A 21,938-nucleotide genomic window follows, 5' to 3' on the forward strand; every position below is an offset into this window, starting at 1 on the left:
GAATGCGATTTCTCAAACCATACCTCAGCTGATATATAGTTCCAATTTCCATCTACGATCACAATAATCATTTCTGACAAGGATTGTGGCCCCCTTTGCAAGGTAGCTGGATCCAGTTGTTATTACATTTGAAGAGTAGTTATTATTTTTTGATTAAATGAAAGACTACTTTACATATGATGCGTATTCTTGTATCATCTAAACACACTACCTCTGGTAAGTTAATGGCATTCAAGGATTTAAATAGTTGAGAACAAAGAAATTAGCTAGTCGTGAAAAGAGTTAAATCTACTTTTTATTCCTATGGAACAATTTATATTTCAAACTCATTCAACTTCAATCATGGCTTAATACAATATATTATACTTACAAATACGTGCATAATTAACTGATTACATATATATACACTATTTGGGGGGGAGTGATTGGTTCTCGAAATTTCTTTGAAGAAATTGTAAATATTTAACTTTTTGTCACAAAATTTCAACATTAAATTTCATATGTTAATTTTTTTGGAAAGAAATTCAAAGATTCATATTCATTCAAGAAAATTATTTTGCTGTAAAAAAAACTTCAAAAATATTTAAATTTAAATCTACTATATCCTTAGCATTGATACACTTAATTTCTAACGAAGGAATTGACATATTTCTTCATATTTATGAAAGATCATCTAGGAGAAAAATAAGAATTTGTAGTGATTATTTGGATTAACATTTTGGTATCTTACTCGACTTGATCAGAGTTCCCAGAATAATACCAATGTAGATATAACGTAAGAAATGAGCAAAATGTAGAATGCACTCTGTAAATCCGCCAATGTTAATGTAGAAACATTTGAGCGTGGAGTGTAGGATTTAATAGTTCCACCCTTCTTTAAATAATCAATTTTTAATTGATATAAACTTTTTCTGGCCCAAAATTCCACGAGTCCAGCACGAATACACTTATTGATATGCTGAAAGTCAAAATAAGACTCTAGAAAACCCGTAGTTTCAATTTATGGTTAATCTATTTGTCCTGGATGCATTTCTATAAGGATCTTATAGCCTTTCAAAATGGTAATAGGACAAAATGTAAAAAGACAAAGACGTTCAAACGTATAAAATATAAAACGGAAATTGCTATAAATATATTTTGAAACAAATAAGTATTATGGATTAAAAATAATAGGGATGGAATTCCATAAATATCTGGAGTTGTATCAAATCTACTGTGCAACCAGACCCATTTAAGTATTTTATTTTGATATTGATAAGTATATTTCGACGTATTTAAGGAGTTGATCAGGAAATATCTTCTGGGATATTTATTATAAAATCATGTACATACTCCTTCAAAAATCCATCCGTCTATTTATTGTACTTAATACCATACTAAATCTCATGGTTTTGCCAATTTGTTGTCATGGGATATTGTATAAATATTTATCAAAGTTTATTTGTTATGAATGGGCTGAAAAAATCGATCTAAGTATCTAATTTAATTGAAAAAATTTCCTTTTCATTATTTAAGATAAACATTTCGCCATGTGACTTGTGAATACAGGAGATAAAAATTAAATATTGAAGAAAAAAATAGATATTACATAATGACTTAGGACCTGCCACTTTATTTTGTCCTTAAAATGTTTTTAAACCCACGGATGAGGTGCCGTAGAAAATCGGATTCGAATCCAGATAGTTATAGAACTCACTTCCTGAAGACAGTATGAAATTGCAACGAATTAATGAACATTTACGTGTTAAGTATTATCTTATTTGCTGAACTTCACTAAAAATTTATGGTTGCAATGGCTTCAGATCTATTTTTTTTTTTGTACGTTTGTTTGTTTCGAAATATCCTTTTAAAAAGTTGTCTGGTCTCAGTTTTATATGTTGGTCTTTTTGTCCTTTTACGTCCAAGCACCTTTCAGAAAACATCCGAAGAATTAATAAGGATTACATTATCAAAGATAAATTTCCATGGATTATTAGCATTAAAGTTCCATGCTATAGGACTCTTCATGAAAATAGGTTCATCTGATACATGTACAAAGGAAATGCCATCCTGAGTCGAATAGCCGGATTGAACGGATGCCTGTAATCCCATTCTATAATCAAAAACAATACGTTTGGACTGAAATACAGATTCCACCTAATGAACAATTTCTTTATATTAGACTGATTTATTGACAAAAATAGTTGTTTAAGCCTCTTTTATAAATTTAAAAGTTAAAAATTAAATTACGAACATCGGGCAAGGCATTAAAGGGAAGAAACTCCATGTTCTTCCAAATCTTTTTGATGCTCGAATCATTGCTTTTCTCCATCATTTTTTGTTCCTAAAAAAATATGAATAGTTATTAATTATTAATCTAACTTAGGGTCGACGGTTTTCTTACAAGCTCATCATATTTGACCATGCCCCAAGGAAGTCCACTTTCAAGTACATCTTCTATCGTGTTGATTGGTTTACTATAAATTGGATTGGTGAGAAATGATTTGAGTTTGCTACTATAACCAGCCGTGATTATTAAACAAAAGATGAACCAGCTACCACAAAGCCATCTGAACATAAGGGTTAATTATTTGATGTAAATATTCATTCAAGGTAAGAAATACTCACGTAACAGCAGAGGAGGTTGATATTTTTTTGAGAGTTTTCGTTCTCTCCAATAAATGTTACATACGTAAACCAACAAGAGCGTGCCACTGAGATCCAATTTCTCATTTCCTTATATTTTTGAGGATTCTTTATAATAGAGTATTCTAATCTGGCTGTCAATATGAAAACCGCAGGAACAATTACCACTGATAGGAGTACTAAAATCCAGAGATACATAGAAAATGGATATATAATGGCCAGATATTGAGGTATAACAGAAGGGATTGGCGATGCAGGCACTAGGTAATCGTACCAAAACGCGGGTGTCATATCTAAAATAAGGTGGCGAGAGTATGTCTGTATAATAGTGGATATTATCATATCTACTTGCCCTCTCTGGGCCATGGCTGTCACACCACTCCATTTACCATCCGGTCCAACGCTTCCCCAGAACCCATTTGGGTCATTTTGTATTTGATATGTAAAATTATGAATATGAGAAGCAGCATTGAGCATATCTATTTCGAAGCCAGAGTAATCTTTGTAAGAAACATAGTCACCTCTGGCTTGATCATCTTCGTCTAAAACTACGCCAGATATAAATGGTGAGTAAGGAATGGCTCCTATTTGGAGTTTAAACCCGTGAAAGTTGTCAAAGGAGGGGAAAAGAATAAAGTCTTGAGGGATGGGCTCCTTTGGAATCCACATTTGGGGACGAGAAACTTGAGAGCCTTTCACTATTTGGAAATGAAAGAACAGAAAAATATTTGCTTGAGGAATGTATTCGAAAACAGAGACCCGGGGATGTTTCTGGATTTGATGATTTGAAAAGATCAAGGCCATGTCCTTCTTATTCTCAACATAAAAGAAAATTCTAATCAAGGCCCATAATGTCAACAACAACATAATTTGGATTAAAAGAACAAACAAACACCAAATTAAGTAGTTGTTTACCTTGATTCCGGATGAAGTAATCCAAAGTCATATTTTTCATCACAATAGTTCATAACAGAGAAAGTGAGTAAATTTAGAGCCTTAGCAGTTGAGTTTTGAACCCATATAAATATAATTCGATGTCGTTTCTCAAATGTGAGAATGTCGTTCCTTACATATACTTTATTCTCCTATTTAAAACAATTGTGGATACCTATAACTCATTCACATACCGTTCAAAAAATTAATCTATTATACTCACAGGAATAAGAATTGTGGCATATGTGATATTTGGACTCACACTAGCCCCAAAGACTGGACAGATTTCTTTGCCTAGGTCCCTTTGCTTTTGAAGGATAGAGTCTTGGAAGAGAGAAAATTAGGTGAATAAATATATATTTTACGAAAAACTATTATCCTTTAAAAATATCCGTGACCGGTAATTAAATTCCAAGTACATTCATTTTCGGTCTTTTCATTCCTGGTAATTTTATTAAAAGCAAAGTTTATCCTTGGACATTTCAATCCCGATTTGAAGTGGAATATTTAGAGGCACCATACAATTTATGTTTCTCAACTAGCTCATAGTTATTGTATAATGATGTATAGGGAGGTTCTGACTTGGTGGTTGGCACTAGAGATGACAGGTGATCACCTTGCTAACACACAAATATCCTATGTATGCTGTTGTCAGCTGATATATAATACTACAAAATATAGATGCTCCATTTTCAAAAGGACATAAATAAAATTTAAAGGAAATATGGAAAACCGGGAATTTTAAAAATTGTTCGTCCATCATGTAAAATACCCTTTCTATTTGTCTATTTGAATAATGTGGAGTGGCATTGTTTAATATAGGAAACTACCGCCAAAAATATACCTTCTGAAGGACCGTCCTAATTAAATGAGGGGGCTGTAGAAAGTATCAGCAGGGTGGTGAAACATATGCAGATATTTGCTGCCGTATGCAGACCTATTGAAGGCTGTTCTTAAATCATAAATGAACCACAGGTCCACAAGTTGTAAAGGGCATCATTGGGGACCAAAGCATGATATAGAAAACAGCAGGGTGGTGAAACATATGCAGATATTTGCTGCCGTATGCAGACCTATTGAAGGCTGTTCTTAAATCATAAATGAACCACAGGTTGTAAAAGGCATCATTGGGGACCAAAGCATGATATAGAAAACATCCGCCAAATGTTTATATGTTGACGAAACATTATAAAAGAGCCAACCCCGTAGGCTTGCAAGAGAACATCAGGCTCGTAAGGTATAATACAAAGAACCACCACCATATATAAGACCCGGTTTATGGGACTTATATATGGTTTCTTAATTAACAACAGGCTCAAGGGGTTCCGCCTTCTAATGCAGACCCGTTAAAAGTCTATTATAACTATTATTATAACTATCAATTTATATTTTCTGAGTAAATATTCAAAATAAAATCATGACCTACACGTCGAAAAAGGTAATGGCAGACCGCATTATATGATAAACACAACCGTTAACATACATAAACCTGTTAAAGGGCCATTATAAATATCCCATACCACATCCCCATGAAGATTTGATAAATTTTTTTCGGAAATTTGGAATTTGTGGGTACAGTTTTTTCTTCTTATTGGAGTGATTTGAAGTTAAAAATTACGTGTATTTTTATCATGTTATGGTGTCCTGTGGTTGACTTAACAACCCGTGGATTTAGTTTGTTGAATATTTTGCAAATCGCTTAATAGAGAGGCCATTTTACATAATGCCCAGCCAATTTGCTAAATGGTCTATTTCATTTTTTGTTCTAAAAATATACAAATATACATATATATCAAGGCGTTACCTTGCTAACAGAAAAATACCCAATGTTTTTTTTTTGTGGGAGCTGTCACTCGTCTTAATTAATACGTCCAGTCTATTTTATTGTATATTCTTTTTGATAAATAAACGAATATACAGGGTGCGTGGACAAAATCTGTCGTATTTTAAAGACGACATTACTCCCTCAGCTGATATCTGATCCGTCTGTTTATGGTGTTAAAATTTTTCCCGGGCCATGGGCTTCAGTTATTGTTTACCACTTGTAGCCATAGCATCATTTTAAGTGTCCAAGAAAAGTCATTATGTTCAATGAGACAGATCGTAGGTGCGCTGCTAATCAGATTATGCTTAGTGATCACATAAAATTAAGCAATGCTGACATCTCTGGCCTTCTGTCAATGCCAGTTAGAATGTTCAGAAGTCTCAGGAAGCAGCTGGAGGAGTCATCAGACCCGATGGACCCAGGGTCATGAAGACCAAGTTTCCGGCCACTGTCATTACCTTTGGGGTCATTTCAAGTGAGGGTCATGTCATGCCGCCCCACATCTTCGAGATAGGCCTCAGGGAGAACACAAACATCTACCTACAGGTCCCGGAGGACGTTGTGTGGTCGTGGATCAAGTCTGTTGTTAGCGACACAAGAATGGCTGAAAAGCAATGCTTTTGCGTTCTTACCCTTCTCCTCTTGGCCTCCCTCATCACCGGATTTGAACCCGTTGGACTACTTTGTCTGGTCCTACGTGGAGAACATGACCAACCACTCCTCCCATAACACCAAGCAGTCTCTCATCACCTGCATCAAGGAGAAATTCAGTGAGATAGAAGCAGTGTAGATCCAAAATGCCTGTTCTCGGTTTCGTAGCCACATTGAGCGGGTTTTGGCCGCAGACGGCGGGTACATTGAATAGATAGCTACTCTATATCCTAATAAAGATATTCGTTTTTATTTTATCAAAACATATTACAAAATAAGCTTGAAGTTGTTGTTTTTTTGAAGTGGCAGATTTTGTCCACGCACCCTGTAATAAGTATTGTACCACTAGTATTTTTATACTTCATTACCAAAGGGACAGGAGTCCTAGAGATTAATTACACAGAGTGATGATGTGACTAAGTAGTGGAGGCGGTCAAAAAAGAAGAAATAGTTTACAAAAAAATGTGAATTGTAATAGATGGGTACGTTAAAAACATTGAAGTAACTTCCAATACTTTTATTTTTATGAATGTTTATTGTAATAGTCAGAGCTTTTGCCTTGGGGGTAGGGGGTGAAAACCCCTTAGAAGTTTTTCAAGCGTGCCACTCGAAAGGAAATAGGATATCAATTGGGAAATTGTATAAAATTACAACTATATAAATGTTATATATTGATCCAAAATATTCCTAGTAAAAGAAACGCAATAACTCATTTTCATGTTATATGTACTTATTAGGCATTAACTAACCCAAAAATAAGCAATGAATCAATATATCCTTCAATATATTTTTTACTCTTCTTTCTTGATCCTTTTTTTATGTACTAATTGATCCCCTTTTCTAATTATTTAATATAAATTAAGAGTCTTATGAATTACTTAGAAAATTCATTACGGATTAGCGATTATTTAGAATTATAATAGGTTTTCATTGTTCTATCAAACTTTCACACATTCGAGTATACTTTTCTTCTCAATTTACAATCACGAGGATTTAGACAATCTTCAATGCCCTAATTATCATTTTATATCAGTTGCAGTTCCACCAGTTGAAAATAATGACATTTTCCTTAAATTCTTACCAAAGGAGGTTAATATATGTTCATATTATCATCAAATATAATTTTACAACTTTGTTTCCCCATGTAGCTTTTCTAAGGAAGAAACATGCGAGTTTTAAATACATGGCAAACTTTTCTCATGAGAGGAAATCTATATTTCCATTAATTAGATTGAGTAATCATCTCGTCTTGAGAATACCACTAACAGTTGAAAAGGACAAAAGAGTACTCAGTAATTTGAAGCTTATAAAAATTCATCCAAGAACTAATATAACTGATGGACGTCTTCAATCAATTTCTAATGTTTTGTCCTACGAGAATGATTTGACTGATAAAATAGATTTATCAAGGATAGAACACTCATGGGCCTCCTTGAAAAGTCGTCGAATAATGTTACTTTACGTTAAGTCATCCAATATTACACTATTCATGTAACTTTTTTTATCCTTTAAAAAGGGTTATAATGGATTTGAGAGATTATTTTGACTCGAATTCAATTCAAAAATAGGATTGTGAGTATGCTCAGAGCTTTGCTCCCTTGAGTCCTCTCACTTGATATTTTCCCCCCAAATTGATATATAATTTATGCACTTGAAGTAAAATATGAGATTAACACAATAGGCTGAGTCTATGTCTAATATTTTTATAAGCCAAAATTAATTATGCTTAATAAAGATCATCCCAAAAATATAAAATATTCTCTAGCTCCGTTTTAATTAAACGAAAAAGCTTATATTTTCCTTGTTGGACATTCCTCATTCTCTTTCTGAATTTCATTCCCAGCTTCTATAATAATTTCTCGGTTGTGGTCACAATCTTCACGATTTATCTAAAATTGTTCCCATATTTTGAGGAATTTGTATAAGTTGCCCTTCTGGAAGTACAATTATAGACCACAAAAATTGAGATATTTATACATTTTTATCTGATTTAGGTAACATGCACGTGTAGTAAGGATCTGGGGGTTGATCTGATGTAATGACTATATAATGAGATATAAATTGTTATTTCAATTCGAATAAAATCTTGGATCTTACAGCTAGATATATGTACTATGTTTTGGTCAACTATCCAATTTCTTTTATCTGATAGTTGCGGCGTCAAAGAATTTTCCTTGCTATTGCATAGTATCGTCATTTTATATATTATATCTCTATGACAGGAATACAATTTTATTGTTGATTCCTCGTCGTATATCACGTCCTTATCTTTATCGTATTACGCAACCTTTCTTCAAGAAAAAAAAATTAAAAAAGCCCGAAATCATCTATTATTTAACCAAATACGTTAATCCTACCAACCCCTATTTATATCTTATATAATCGCACTTTTAAAAATAAATTATACATTATTAAAATCTAAATCTATTAGTTATTATAGTATTTCTATGAAGATATACCCAAAATTTCTTCCTATAAATAATAAAATGCCCAATAATATATTATAAAAACGACGATGGATCAACAAAAAAATTAGATTAGGGTATCGACAGCTGACAATAATACACATCGGGTATTTTTATGTTCGCGAAGTAACGCCCTTATATATCTATATATAAATTCCAGCCATTTTATTTTTTATATGATGAAGTTTTGGCCATCATATATATATACAAATGTATAGCTATTCGCTACCCTCTTAACAAAATATTACTAAGTAATATTATAATACAGAATTTTAATAAAATACTAGATGTAGGATTTTAATATTATGAAATCCAGGAGATCTTAGCTTAGTGGGGTTTTAGGGAACAATAAAATTTGTGATATATGAAATCCGCGTTGTACAGGGACGTTTTTAGTACTAAATCTGTACAATAGGATTTTTTTTTTAGTTCCACTTTTTATTATTATTTTTTCCAAGTATTGTTAGAACAATACAAACATATTTTTCACCAGAAATTATTACAAATTGTATATGCTTTACAAGACACTTGTAATAATATAGTTGTAAAATTCAATCTTTGTAGGGTATTTACCAAATTTTTAATTCCGTCATTTCAATACTGTAAAATTTAAATAATCGGAACTTAATTAATATTTTTGAAGCAACCTTATTAATTGGACGTCTCTAATGATAAATAATAATATAAAAAATTAAGTCTGGGTATCAAATCAAATACTTAAAGGACTCTGTTAAATCATATTCTAATTTTATATAAGTGTATGTATAGGCAGAGTATGAACAAACATTTCAACAACTTCAAAAATTACTGTCTGCCTCAATATAAAGTATTTTATAATTTATTATCATGATATAAATAACGGGGTATGTGGGAAATATACTGCACTATAAAGAGGAGTCCTTATAATTCCAAACACTGCCTTATGCGAAATCTGTGGTGTTTGAAAAACCACGCTATCCTGGGACCTCCTGAAAACATATATAATTCATTTTAAATTCAAATGACAATGAATGTCTGTGAGTATCTAAGAGATAAATAGTAGTTGGTATGCTTGACTAATTTGGCTAACTACCAGATGATTTAGGGCCTTTCTTCTGTTTCTTTTAGGAAGTAAGGTTGCTTCATACAATCAAGGTAAAAACATCTGATGGATAAAAGACGGATCTGATTTATGGATTATAAAAGGTATCATCATGCATCTTTAGTAATGGAACAATGGTATCTCGGGAGAAACAAGTCTTCCCTGCTATCAACTATCGTCCATACTAAAGGTCTCTAAGGAAAGAGTGGTTAAGGGGAAAATAAACAAATCAATCTAAAACAGAGGGAAGAATATGTTTCTAACGTAGTCGCCCTAATTAATCTCTTTTCACTAGGGAGAGACTCACTCCTTCACAAGCTGGAGGAACATGTAACAGCTTCTAATTTTAAGCCAATCATAATTTAGAACTACTAAATCCTACCTTCCTTGCCTTGGGTATCCACTCTTTGCCTAGAGTCCTTTAGCCTATCTCTGGTCGAGTTACTCCTTCTCGTGAATTTACAACCCCTTTTGCTCTTCCTTTTAACTCCTTACAATTTAAAACTACGTAAGCAATAAGTACGTTCCTTGGCCCCTCTCTGTACAAGGGCGGCCGCAGGATTAAAAAAATATGTATATGTATTTTTTGGGGAGGGGGGGAGGGGCTTGGTTATTGGAATTTTTTGGAAAAAAAAAATTGAAAAATTAAATTTTTTTGGAAACATTTGAAAAATTACATTTTAAATATGACATTTTTTTTAGAAAAATTTGAAAAATTACATTTTAAATATTACATTTTTTGGAAAAATTTGAAAAATACTTCAAAAATCCACAGCTGTTTGCAAAAAAAAAAAAGTTCAAAAATTAAATTTCAAATATTAGATTATTTGAAAAAATAATTCAAAATCCCCAATTGTTCATATAACATTGAATTTTCTAACAAAAAATTTAAACAAAATTACAAAAATCCTCTGCTCTTTTAAAAGAACTACATTATTTGGAACTTTTTTTTTTCAAAAAGCAATAGCTATTTTCTGAAAATTAATTTTTTGTATAATAGTTTCAAAAATCCCCAGCTGTTTACAAAAAATTTCAAAAATCCATATACATTTCTAGAAAGTCTAGTAAAAAGGAAAATATACTCAATTTTGTGAGGAACTTCCTTCAGTCCATCCCCTGCGGACGCCTTCTGTACAGCACAAAAACTGCTAAATAGTCTAAAAATATAAGTCGTTTGTCGTCACGAACTTTTTTTAAATTTTAAATAGGAATGAAATGTCTGGGGATGAATTTTTGCAGGGAATGAAATTAACTGGAATGAAAGGATAGCAAATAACTCAGCACCAAAAATTGCATAATCAATTATGTAATTATGAAGATATAAAGTTTGCATGATAAATGATATATTTATGTGTGAGGAAATGCAGTTTAGATTGACTTAATTAATTATGTGTTAAGTGAGAAAATAGTCATATGTTCGAAATCCACACTTGCAATTATTAAATTTAAATGATTCATTTTGCCATTTGATTCATTTGCAATATGAGAATTTTTACACTTATTGTGACATTCAAAAACTGAGAAGTAAAGAAATTGTTCTTACACATCCGTATTCCATTCCATTAATGAAAAGGGCATTGAATTAAAGTTCTTTCATGATTCACAAACATACATAATATTATGCAATTTGGAAAATGAGCGCCGTTCATTTTAAAGGGCCTGAACAGGAAAATACATCATTAACGGGCGGAAAACCTATGAACAGACTCTATTTATATGCTTCTTTTTTAACTGTTTTCCATGTTAATATTTTACTTTAAGGCAGTGGTGCCTGAACTATAGATGCCATTGGTCCCCAACTTTTTAAGACTTTGTGGAATAGTTATAAACTCAAAAATGTAAGGTTGCGTGACTATGATGACAACATCATATAAATACCCATTCCCAGCCTTTCAAATACATTCTGGTGCCGCTGCCTCAAGGCTGAATCTGAAACCAAGTGGCGAAACGACGACTTAATTATCATTTTTGTCCAAATATAATTGGGTACGTTAATATTATTTTGTCCGCTGGGAGGAGATAGGGTGAACAACATTTCACTCGTATAATCGGATCTTTTAAGTGAATTCTACAAAGGGCAGCAAAAATAGATATCTTGGCTGTCAACAGAAAAGCAAGCTAAAAAAGCACACTTAAAGTAGTCAAAATTGATAATATTCGGGACAATATGAGCCTTTTAAATGGGATAACACGTCTACAATATTGCTAAAACTCATTTCAATCTTAACTCACCCCCCCCCCACCACCACCACCAATTTGTATAATGAGCCTATAAGAGACTCATATCTGACTATGAATTATTGGGCTGAATGCACATATGTAGTAAAAAAGAAAAGAAATTTGCATGTTTTATTTTTCTTGCTTTTTGTACAAGACTGTTTTTATGTTGTCTGACCAAATATTTAATAAATAAAAATACATTAAAACGTCATCTGTGGAAATAAGCTTTGTCATGGCTATCTAAAATTGTATGAAAAATGATCACATGAGCGCTTCAAGGGAAATTATCAAGAAAAGAACGGATGAACGGAAAAAGTGGGAAAGGTAATATTGTTGAATTTAGGGATGAAATAACGAATCCATTTTATAATGTAACTTTACTCAAAAAAAGGGGGGATCTAAACTTACCTATTTGAAAGATTGACAAAGGATATTGAATCTCTTCTATGACGGATGATTGATCCGGAGATCCAAAATTAGAAATATAAACCAAGTCTAATCCAGTACGAGATGTGATTTGATTTATAAAACTTGCGAGCATGTTGGGAAGAGTTTGAACCTGTGGGTTTGAAACGAAAATATCAAGAATGAAGGAGTTAATGTTGTATTATAAGCAGAAGTGGATTAGTCCCAAAGGTCTTTGAGGCCGAGAAGGGGGGAGAGAACAAAATATTCCTCCCCTGAAAGAAAAATACAAACACGCACCCTGGTAAGTCCTTATAATGAAAGTCCAAATCAAGTTTCAAGTCTTTACTCACAAATTTTAGTTCCTGAATATTTTCATCGAGTTTAGTTTGACTCCTGGAATAGATTTGGTCATGTACAGTTCAAACCCTCAGAACTATCTAGAGTTCATTAAAAGTCCATAATTGTAAATAAATAAGACAGTCTATAGAATTAAGTAGGGACATTACTAGCTTCCATGATTGAGGAGAGAAGGACCTATCCTCAAAAATGATCAACACCGTTGTATAATTACTTATATAAATAGGTTTTACATTATTATATATTTGGTGGCGGGAAAGGGTTCAACAAAGGGCATTCAATCCCAGTGTGTTATAATAAAGCTTTTCCTCAGTTCAGTATAAACTATCATTCTAGTCCAATTAAAGTCTGAGCTATCAAATCCAAGTCAAGTCGGAGTAATTGGAGTTTGAAATAAATACTAGGAGAAGAGGGGGAGGGGTCAAATCTTCGTTTCCCTATATTAAATATTTGGGATCAAGGTGCAAGCCCCTGGTACTCCCTCAAATCCTCTCTATACAAGTAATGAGTCTTGCGTTACAATATCAAGTCGAATTGTAGTCCAATATGTACTGATGACAAAGTAGAGTCCCAAGGGTCAAAGTCCTCACCACTGATGATAAATTAAGACTTACAGTACTCAAGGAACTCTCGATCCGTGTACAAAGGAGTAAAAAAAGGAGCAAAGAAAAACCCCAGTTCATTATTTTTTTTTTCTAAAAAAAACCAACGTTGTTCTTTTCAAAATCGTTTGTGACATACTGTCGTATAAATTATTCTTTATGAGTCTGCTATATTAAGAGAAAGCTGACTTCATTAGATATTAGCGTTAAGATATAGAATTGTCAAGCTTCACGTAATTATTTAATAATACAAATCCTGAGTAGATCTACACAGTTTGGTTTAATTCATGCAATATGAACATAATAATACAGAAACTTATGAAACATTCATATCAGGCAGTGGCTCTCAAACTATTTTGAAACGCAATAAGAAAAAATATATATTTTCATGGAGAGGCTAAATCATTCAGCGATTCCTATCGTTAGAGAAGCTTAGGCAATATATAAAAGGGGACTTGAAGTCTTGAGTCTTGGGGATGTATTGTCTATTAAGATCTACAGATTAGTAGTGGGTATTTGTACTTAATTTAGTCATCAACGGCTTAGATTTAGAGGACCAATCAAATCTTCAGTGTAGTTTTACTGTTTATTTATAAGAATGTGGGAATACATATTTGAGCTTTATCTAAATCAAAGAGATTAAAACATAAAGGAAAAAGGATGTTTGCAAAAAAAAAAATAATACTTCTAGCATAAATGGAATTGAAGGCCTTCCAGATAACAGATCAAATCCTAATCAAGTTGAAATAAATTGCAGTAACAAGGGATTACGTCAAGGAAAGTATGATACATCACTAATATTTATGTCATTAACTTAGATTAATAAGTAATAAATAAAGAAGTATTTTTATTGGTATTGTAAAGAGGCATACAAGTCTAGCAGTATTTTTTACAACTACCTTTAACTATACATATATGTATATACACTATGAATACTTCAAAACCACCCATAAAATCCACCATAGAGTTATTAAAGAATATAAATAATTAATGCAGGTTGTAAAGTGGGCTGCTTAACGTAAAGTGTAAGGATATTTAATTAGCTTTTTTGTTGACCTCATAACTATATCAAGCTAAGAAATGAGGGCAATAGAAAATAAGGGCACCATTTAAGTAAAAAAAATAAAGATAACAACATTACTTGTGCACAAATTAACCATTTTCTATTAAAAATATTACGAGTAAAAGTTGTGAATGAAATGACACGCTCCTTGTAATTTTATTAGACTTTTTTGTCCATTGTTTTTATTTATTTATTGAGATTTTCATTTTGATATGCACAAATTACATAAGAAATAATTGTAGATTGTCCCAGTGTTCGAACTCTAAAACTATTTATTTCTTAAAATGTTAAGGGGGGGACTAGATGGTCAAGAATCAAAATTAACAAAAGCACGAAAGGGCTCCCCGAGAAAGACTAAGGCGTTGGAATGAGCGTTATTGAACTACAAAGCTCTTATAGCCGACAAAATTACAAATTATGAACCCTTAACTGCTGACGAGATAAGAGCCGTATTCATTACAGCTATTGCAAGGTATGCCGCCTTCTGTTTGATGGTTACAGACACTTTTAGTTCTGGATGTAAATATTTGGACTCTTTAAATTAGATTGTAAGATCTTACAAAGCTTTCTAAAAAGAAATAGTCTTACTATGCATTCGGTTTGTGTTTTTAATGGAGATTTCTTTTGATACTTTATTGTTACTACCTCCTGTTTAGGTTTTTCTTCTATATTATTCCTAATTACGTATGTTGAAGGATTTTATTTAGTAAATATGCCAAACAGAAAGAAATAGACCCATCTGGCTGAAAATTGCTGTGTATTCTTCCAAGAGATGCTACTAACTAAAAACAACGTACATACACGCCAGTAGTGTAATTTATCTGACTTTGACCGGACTTTTCAAACAAACGTAGTATATATGACTCAATGTAACCTACATCGGCCTCAATAACGGCCTCAATTCATATCCTTAACCATGTATACCCTTTAGAAACAAGAGTCCGATCTAACTTCTTGCATTCCACAATAATGGAGTGGATCATTGTTTTCTTGATGGTATGAGAACCTTTCACTCAAAGGTGTTTCAGATAAAATAATCTATCAGACTGATTTTAAAGGGAGCTATGTAAGTGATCAAATATTCATTTACACCCATTCTTAGTATTGCTCACAATAATGGTCGTTTTGGGATCATTTGTCCCCACCAGGGCTTCTTGGTGGGGTGATGAATTCTGTTTACCTATGACTGAAGGAGTAACAGACAAAAATATCCTTCCAATTCATATCAGGAGAGCTAGGGGGCTAATATTCTTAAACACTAAGTCGTAGCACTACTCTCGGAGCCAGTCCAGAGTCGTTTCGGAGGTGTGGCAGGTGCCTGATTCCTGTTGCTATATCCATGAAAAGTCTCTAGAGATATTGATACCTCAATATGCTAATGTCCAGATCGTGGTTCATCAAAATCAAACATCAGTGCATCTGTGATCTGTCTCTTAAAATGAAAAAAAGCTTGAAATCTTTTGTTGTGGACTCAATATCGGTGTTTTGGCTACTAAGTGATAGGTTTATATGTATATATCACCACAAAAAAATACTATGCCAAAATAAACCAGGCCAATCGTTATTATTTACTCATCTCAATTACTCAAATTTTGAGAGGTTAAAAGTAATTGTCTAAAATTTTCCGATAAAAAATGTTGTAGAACACATAATTACCGGTCGATTGCTAAGAAAAACATTTTCTTAGTCTGCACCAAGAAAACATAAGTTGAGAAACAACTTAAAATAGTAGCACCCTCCGCAAGGAATTGTTTTTCATAAAATAAAAAAAATCAAATATTGAATTTTTGGAAACAGCTATTTAAAGAAAATTGTATTTTTTGTAAAAATATTTCAGGAATTAATTTTGGAAAAGTTGGATATTTGGCTATAGTGCTTCCATTCTCCCTTAGGGTTTCCTCCGAAAAAAACAAAAAATATATAATAAAATTTTTGTAGTATCTAAATTTATTGACTCCATAATGTTAATTAAATATAAAGGTAAATATATTCGAATTTTAGCGAAAACGTGTGTGCACAACTCAGACAAGGTAATTACATACACACATACTATATTTTCATACCTTCCTCTCACTTCTTCTTTACCTTTCTAAAAGGGTCTTTACCTTTTATTAACCATGAAGTGTTAGGCTTCATTCTGAAACTCCTTGACTAGTGTGAGAACATATGATTTTTAGTTATCAAACTTAGTCGGTTCTATAAAGAAGTTTGGTTTAGACTAGTCTTTAAGAAAAAAAAAAGTGGATAAAGATTGGTCCAACAAATACAAATCTGTCTAATTTAAAATTTGGTCTATGGCGATTCTACCATTTACAGGAGTGGGAACCCAAAACTTGATGCATCATTTAATTTCAGTTTTAAAACCGGATTTTTTTTTGTTTTAATAGTTAGGTTTTATTATGCCATCAAATGACAGCTTAAATAAAAAATAAACAAGTTTTCGTTTTATCTCATGTATCTAAGCGTACAAAATGTTGGAGCATCAACAACAACAAAAAGCAACGCTTGTACGATCTCCTCCGAGAATGTGTCCGTGCCGAAAAGGCTAGAGAGACCGTTAGCAACTCCATTCCGACTGCTTACAATATCAAGAGGTCCATTACAACCAAGAAAAAACACACTTCTCCAGAAATAATATGGGTGACTTGTGCCGTGCCTAAATGCAGCCCACCTCCAGTACTGACACCAACTCCCTGGATTTTACAGTTTAAAACATCTTAGAGAACAATGTCTACCGCACCTCTCATCCAAAATTGTATTGACTTTCAGCTGCCATTATGACTGGTGTACGCATGGACACGTCCATCACCGTATTTAAGCATATCACAAATTGATTTTGATATGTTTAAATTCCATAAAATCACTTTTCTTGTAATTTTGTCAGTGTTCTGCAAGATATGGGTCTCCACACTATTCATAAATTGATGATGATGTCAGCCATGTTTCAAAATTATGAGCATAAGCACAATCGAGTCAGACAAATTGTTGCATTCATCAAATTTATACAATTTATAAATCAGGAGTGTGGAGAAATCAATTCATACGGAGTGCTCCATTAAAATCTGAACACTTTGAATTTTAAAATTTAACAACATAGAAGTTATTTATTAAAAATCGAATTTCAACGAAATTAATAGATTTCAATAGTTGAGCTCTCTGAATCATTAGTGTAGCTGCCCTAAGTGGTAATGATGGCTTCCAGGCGGCAGAATGTACTTATCTTCCATGGTGTCGCATTGCTTTCTGATAGTAGCTTTGAGGGCCTTGGTCTTTGGATGACGGACACTGCAGGCCTTACCATCGACATACACCCAAAAGATGTAGTCGAATAGGTTGGCTGAAGGGGGGTAAATGTGTCCAAAAATAGTTCAAAAGAACTCATTCAAAGTTATCTTGCAACGGAGGAGATTGGTTTTTTCATTGTTTGTGTCAAAAGTGAACCTCTTCAACCTCAGAGGCTCTCTCCACCCACTTTTTTACAGCTCTATGGACAGTCTGGTGGGAACCTCCGAGATTTCTTGCATGGGCCCCTGTTGGGCTTAAAACGATTGCATGGGCTGTTTTTTTTTTAACTTTCCTGTGTCCAGTTTGGCCTATTTGCCAGAGTATTTCTTTCTTTCTAACGTTTGTCACTTGCTGACGGCATAGAAGGTGGTCCTGGAGACGCTTAACTGTTTGAAGTGCCCGAATGGAAATTCGTCAGTCACATTCAAATGTCAATTTTCCGACTTGCATTTAAGCCAAATTATTTAGAGTTTATTTTTTATCTTTTAAAGTAATTATTAATGCTTTAATATATCGAATTATGAATTAATTTCAATCACTGAACCTTAATTAGTTATTGAATTAGCAAGTGTTCAGATTTCATTGTACCACCTGGTAGATTGACATCGAACAAAATCCATCTATATATTTATACCTTACAAATCGGTTCACGAGTGTAAACAACGATTTACACAATACGGTCTGCGATCGCAGTTTGGACTCAAATATCGGTCTACAAAATCACTTAAGACCAGACCAAAATAAATGTTCGGTCTTGGGCGGAGGCTGACCACTATTAATAGTATAATACATTGTATATACACTGAGTGTGTGCTATGAAATGCAACTGAAGAAAATCTAAAACCATCATCCGCCTTTTTAAGTTTGGGATTTCCTATCAGAAACAATACAAAATGTAATTTTGTTGTGTGTTAAGAATACGTAAGCCAGCTTTCTGTGGAAAGCTTAAAGTTACACCCGCCCCCCTCAAACACACACACACACACAAAGTACACGAAATAGGGTGATATTTAATTCTTTATCATGCCAGACAGGGTTAGTATACTTTAAGTTAGTTTTTGCAATTAATATATGGTATAAATACTATTATGTATTCAGTAAGAGCTAGGAACTTTTACTTGGCAACAAGAAAAGTTTAATAGTATTTGCATGTTTGGTCTGTATATATACATATTATATACAAAGGGATTCAACAATAACTTATTGTTACGAAAAGTATTATTAAGTATAGTTGCAAAAAATATAATCATAGATTAGTTTGAGACTTTTCCTGCAGCATTCTAGTACTTTTTATAGCTGTGATCATTAGACTTAGGATTAGTGAGCGAACGCTGAGTGTCCCTAAAAATTGCTCATTTTCAGTTTTTTGAGAAAAACTGCACATTTTGCCTTTTTTTTGTGTGAAAATTGCTCGTTTTTCTAAACTGGAAGAAATAAATAGGTATAGAAAATTTGGATTGTAGTTGGATTACACAACAGCTTTTAATGATATTTTTCACTGGAAAAAAACTGTCCTTTAGAATGATCTCTTTTTGGAGGTAAAAATATGTACATGACAAAATCAGGGTTATGATTTCTTGAGCGGATATGTCAAGGAGCCAGATTCCGACAACAACCAAGTAGAAAAAGAAGAAATTGGATAAAATTTGACTGTTGAATAATTCCCCTTGAATCTGGCAAAAAATAATAAATACTTTTGCGTCAAATTTTGAAATCCTGATCTTCCATTTATGTATAAGATTGTACGTAATATCAGTGCTGGTAATAATGAGAAGCCTCCATCTAATGTTGGCCTTGAATGGTCTTTTTGTATGGTTAAAACTATATAAGCTGCTTGAAGACAAAAATTAACGGGATTTTTTTTTTCTAAAATCGTGATTTGACGAAGTAATATCGCAAAATTTTAAAATGAATTATGATAAAAATTACATTAAATTTTTCTTATAAAACAGTGGTTTTTTTTTCGTCATTAAAAGACAATACTGTAAGTCAATTTTTACATCAAGATCCAATGTCAGCAAAGGTGGCAGAATCTAAGGAAGACAGTTCTGATATAAAATAAGGTAATTTAAGGGTGTTTTTCCCCAAGTGTCTTAATGTTTTAATTGTCCCAAGAAGAAACATAATTTAGGGGTATTTCCTTAATATAAATATTGGAATATCGCCGAAAGAAAAAGTTATGCATTCATGATGATGCTTAATTTATATTGTTTATGTGGAGAGCATTTGCAAGGTAATTGTGCTTCTCAGGGGATATATTCTTCAGGTAATTGAAAACATAATTCGTAATTTAATATTGAAGAAATCTAGGATAAAGGAGTTTCTAATCTAAGATTACAAAATCAATTTCAAAATGTTGTTCATTCTTATGATGTAGGACAGCTTAGTTTAGACTTCTTTAGGTTTTTTTTATGAATAATAATATCATTAATTTCATGCAATAACCGTCCACATATACATATATATATATATCCCCTCACAACCTCTCTTAAAGTTTCACCAAATTATCATTCACATATTACATACAATAATCAATTCATTTCTAATACTCATGAAAGAATAGAAAAAAAGAATAATTATAAAAGGAGGGGAAAAACGAGAACTTGTAGATCCAAAGAGGCTCACGAGCCAATTCTAAAGAAAAGATGCTTTTAAACATTATTATTTATTCCTTTATAATTCCAAGCCCACCGTTGCTCCCCTCTCGTCAAAAACACCAAAAATTCTTATGTTCATCGTCACTAGCCCTTCCAAACCTTTAGACATAGCTGACTCGGAAGACCTCACGCCACACATTTTAAATAGCACCTTCCGTATGATTTTTTCAATCTTAAATCCTTACTTGGCTCTTGTATTGGTGGCCACCAGCCAATCGGATTTTTTTGGCTCAATCCCGTACGCCTCCCGGATCAGTGCCTTAATCACAGTCCTTACTTGAGTAACGGATTTGCGATAATGCTTTAGTTAAATCACTTCGATTAAAAGGAAATAACGTACTACTCAAAATAACTGGAGTATAGGATATGTATGGGTCGACAAGTGAATACAATCAACATCTTGCATCGATAAAAGACAAATGGGAAAATTTGGTCAAATTGTCAGCTTATGAAGTCAATTAATTGTCGGATTATAATATAGATGTACTTCGTATAAGAGTTTCTTATCCTCATTTGAGAAACATTCCTTTCGCTGATAAAATAAACCTTCCTTGGAATTCAGACATATTAATTGGTGCAGATACAATTTCACTATTTCTCCTCGATAATACATCAGGATTTGTCAAGCAAATAGTAGCTATATGGAATAAATGTATATTTAGAATGGATTATTGGTGGTAACGTTGAAGGAAGTATTCATTGAAGATCATTAGTTTCTTATGTAGTACATTACAACGCAGAACCGAGTGGAACCAAATTCTGGGAGATGGACGACTGTATTATTAAGTCCAAATCGGTATATTCTGCTGAAGAGAAACAAGCTGAAGAACTATTTCATCGTAAGGTAGGAAGACTTCAAGATGATAGAATAGAAGCGTATCTATCCCTTATGAAAAACACAGTGTTTGGGTAATCTAAAGAAGAAGGCCTTGAGAAGATTTAGTTCATTATAAGCTAAGTTTGGTAAATATCCGTCATTTGCCAAAGAATTTTTAAATACAAAGGGAATTGAAGTAGTCGAATATGTTATTTACCTAATCACGAAGAAGTCTCGTCAAATACAAAATTAAGAGCTGTTTTTGATGGATCAATGAAATCAAGAAATGGGTTTTTGTTGAATGATTACCTTTACTTAGGTTCGAAGAAACAGCAAAATCTGATTAATCAATTATTTAATGGTTGTTTTGTAAATTTGCTTTTGTATCAGATATAACAAAGATGAATAGCCAAGTAGCCGTGGCTGATGAAGATAAAATAATATTACGTTTCTTTTGGAGAAAAAGAAGGGAGATCCAATTTGTGAATATCTTCAAGCTAGAGATGTATTTGGTACATCGATTGCTGCTCGTTTGTCTATATCACCTGTGAAATGAATCACTGAACAATGCAAAGAAATATGTTTATTTAGCTCGGTCGTTTTTTGGAGTTGCCAAATTGAAGTGTATTCTTTTTTTTTTCTAAGCTCTTGTCATAAATATTTTTATCCTGAGGAGTGAACTTACTTTTCTACTTCATTCAATTATATTCCAAACCTGCCTGAATATTTGTGTGTGCTCATAATAGACGGAGAGTAACCCAAATGATTTTTTGAAGAGTTATAATTATAAGTCCTTGTTGGACTCAGAGTATAATTGAGGACCCACATTCGAGTAATGTTTGTTTATGACCTTGTTTATATCCTTCTCCCCTCCCCTTGTCACAGCTGATCTAATAAAACGTCATGACAGATAAGCTGTTCTCATTCAAAACCTTCTGTCAAATTGTGT

General features: G+C 32.8%; 1 protein-coding gene across 1 annotated transcript; it reads right to left on the reverse strand.

Annotated features, from left to right (window-relative positions):
• Window positions 1-277: 277 nt before the first annotated feature.
• On the reverse strand, window positions 278-13,307 carry LOC121124871 (glutamate receptor ionotropic, delta-2). The gene is made up of 10 exons (XM_071891001.1): window positions 13,180-13,307; window positions 12,209-12,359; window positions 3,782-3,882; window positions 3,541-3,710; window positions 2,608-3,460; window positions 2,384-2,549; window positions 2,234-2,323; window positions 1,945-2,136; window positions 731-958; window positions 278-673 (listed from the first exon to the last, which is right to left on the reverse strand). The coding sequence occupies exons 1-6, from the start codon at window positions 13,246-13,248 to the stop codon at window positions 2,535-2,537; spliced, it is 1,359 nt and encodes a 452-aa protein (XP_071747102.1). The 5' UTR covers window positions 13,249-13,307; the 3' UTR covers window positions 278-673; window positions 731-958; window positions 1,945-2,136; window positions 2,234-2,323; window positions 2,384-2,534.
• Between the last annotated feature and the right edge of the window lie 8,631 nt (window positions 13,308-21,938).

The sequence above is a fragment of the Lepeophtheirus salmonis genome, chromosome 9, assembly GCF_016086655.4.
Source record: "Lepeophtheirus salmonis chromosome 9, UVic_Lsal_1.4, whole genome shotgun sequence".
Taxonomy (NCBI): domain Eukaryota; kingdom Metazoa; phylum Arthropoda; class Copepoda; order Siphonostomatoida; family Caligidae; genus Lepeophtheirus; species Lepeophtheirus salmonis.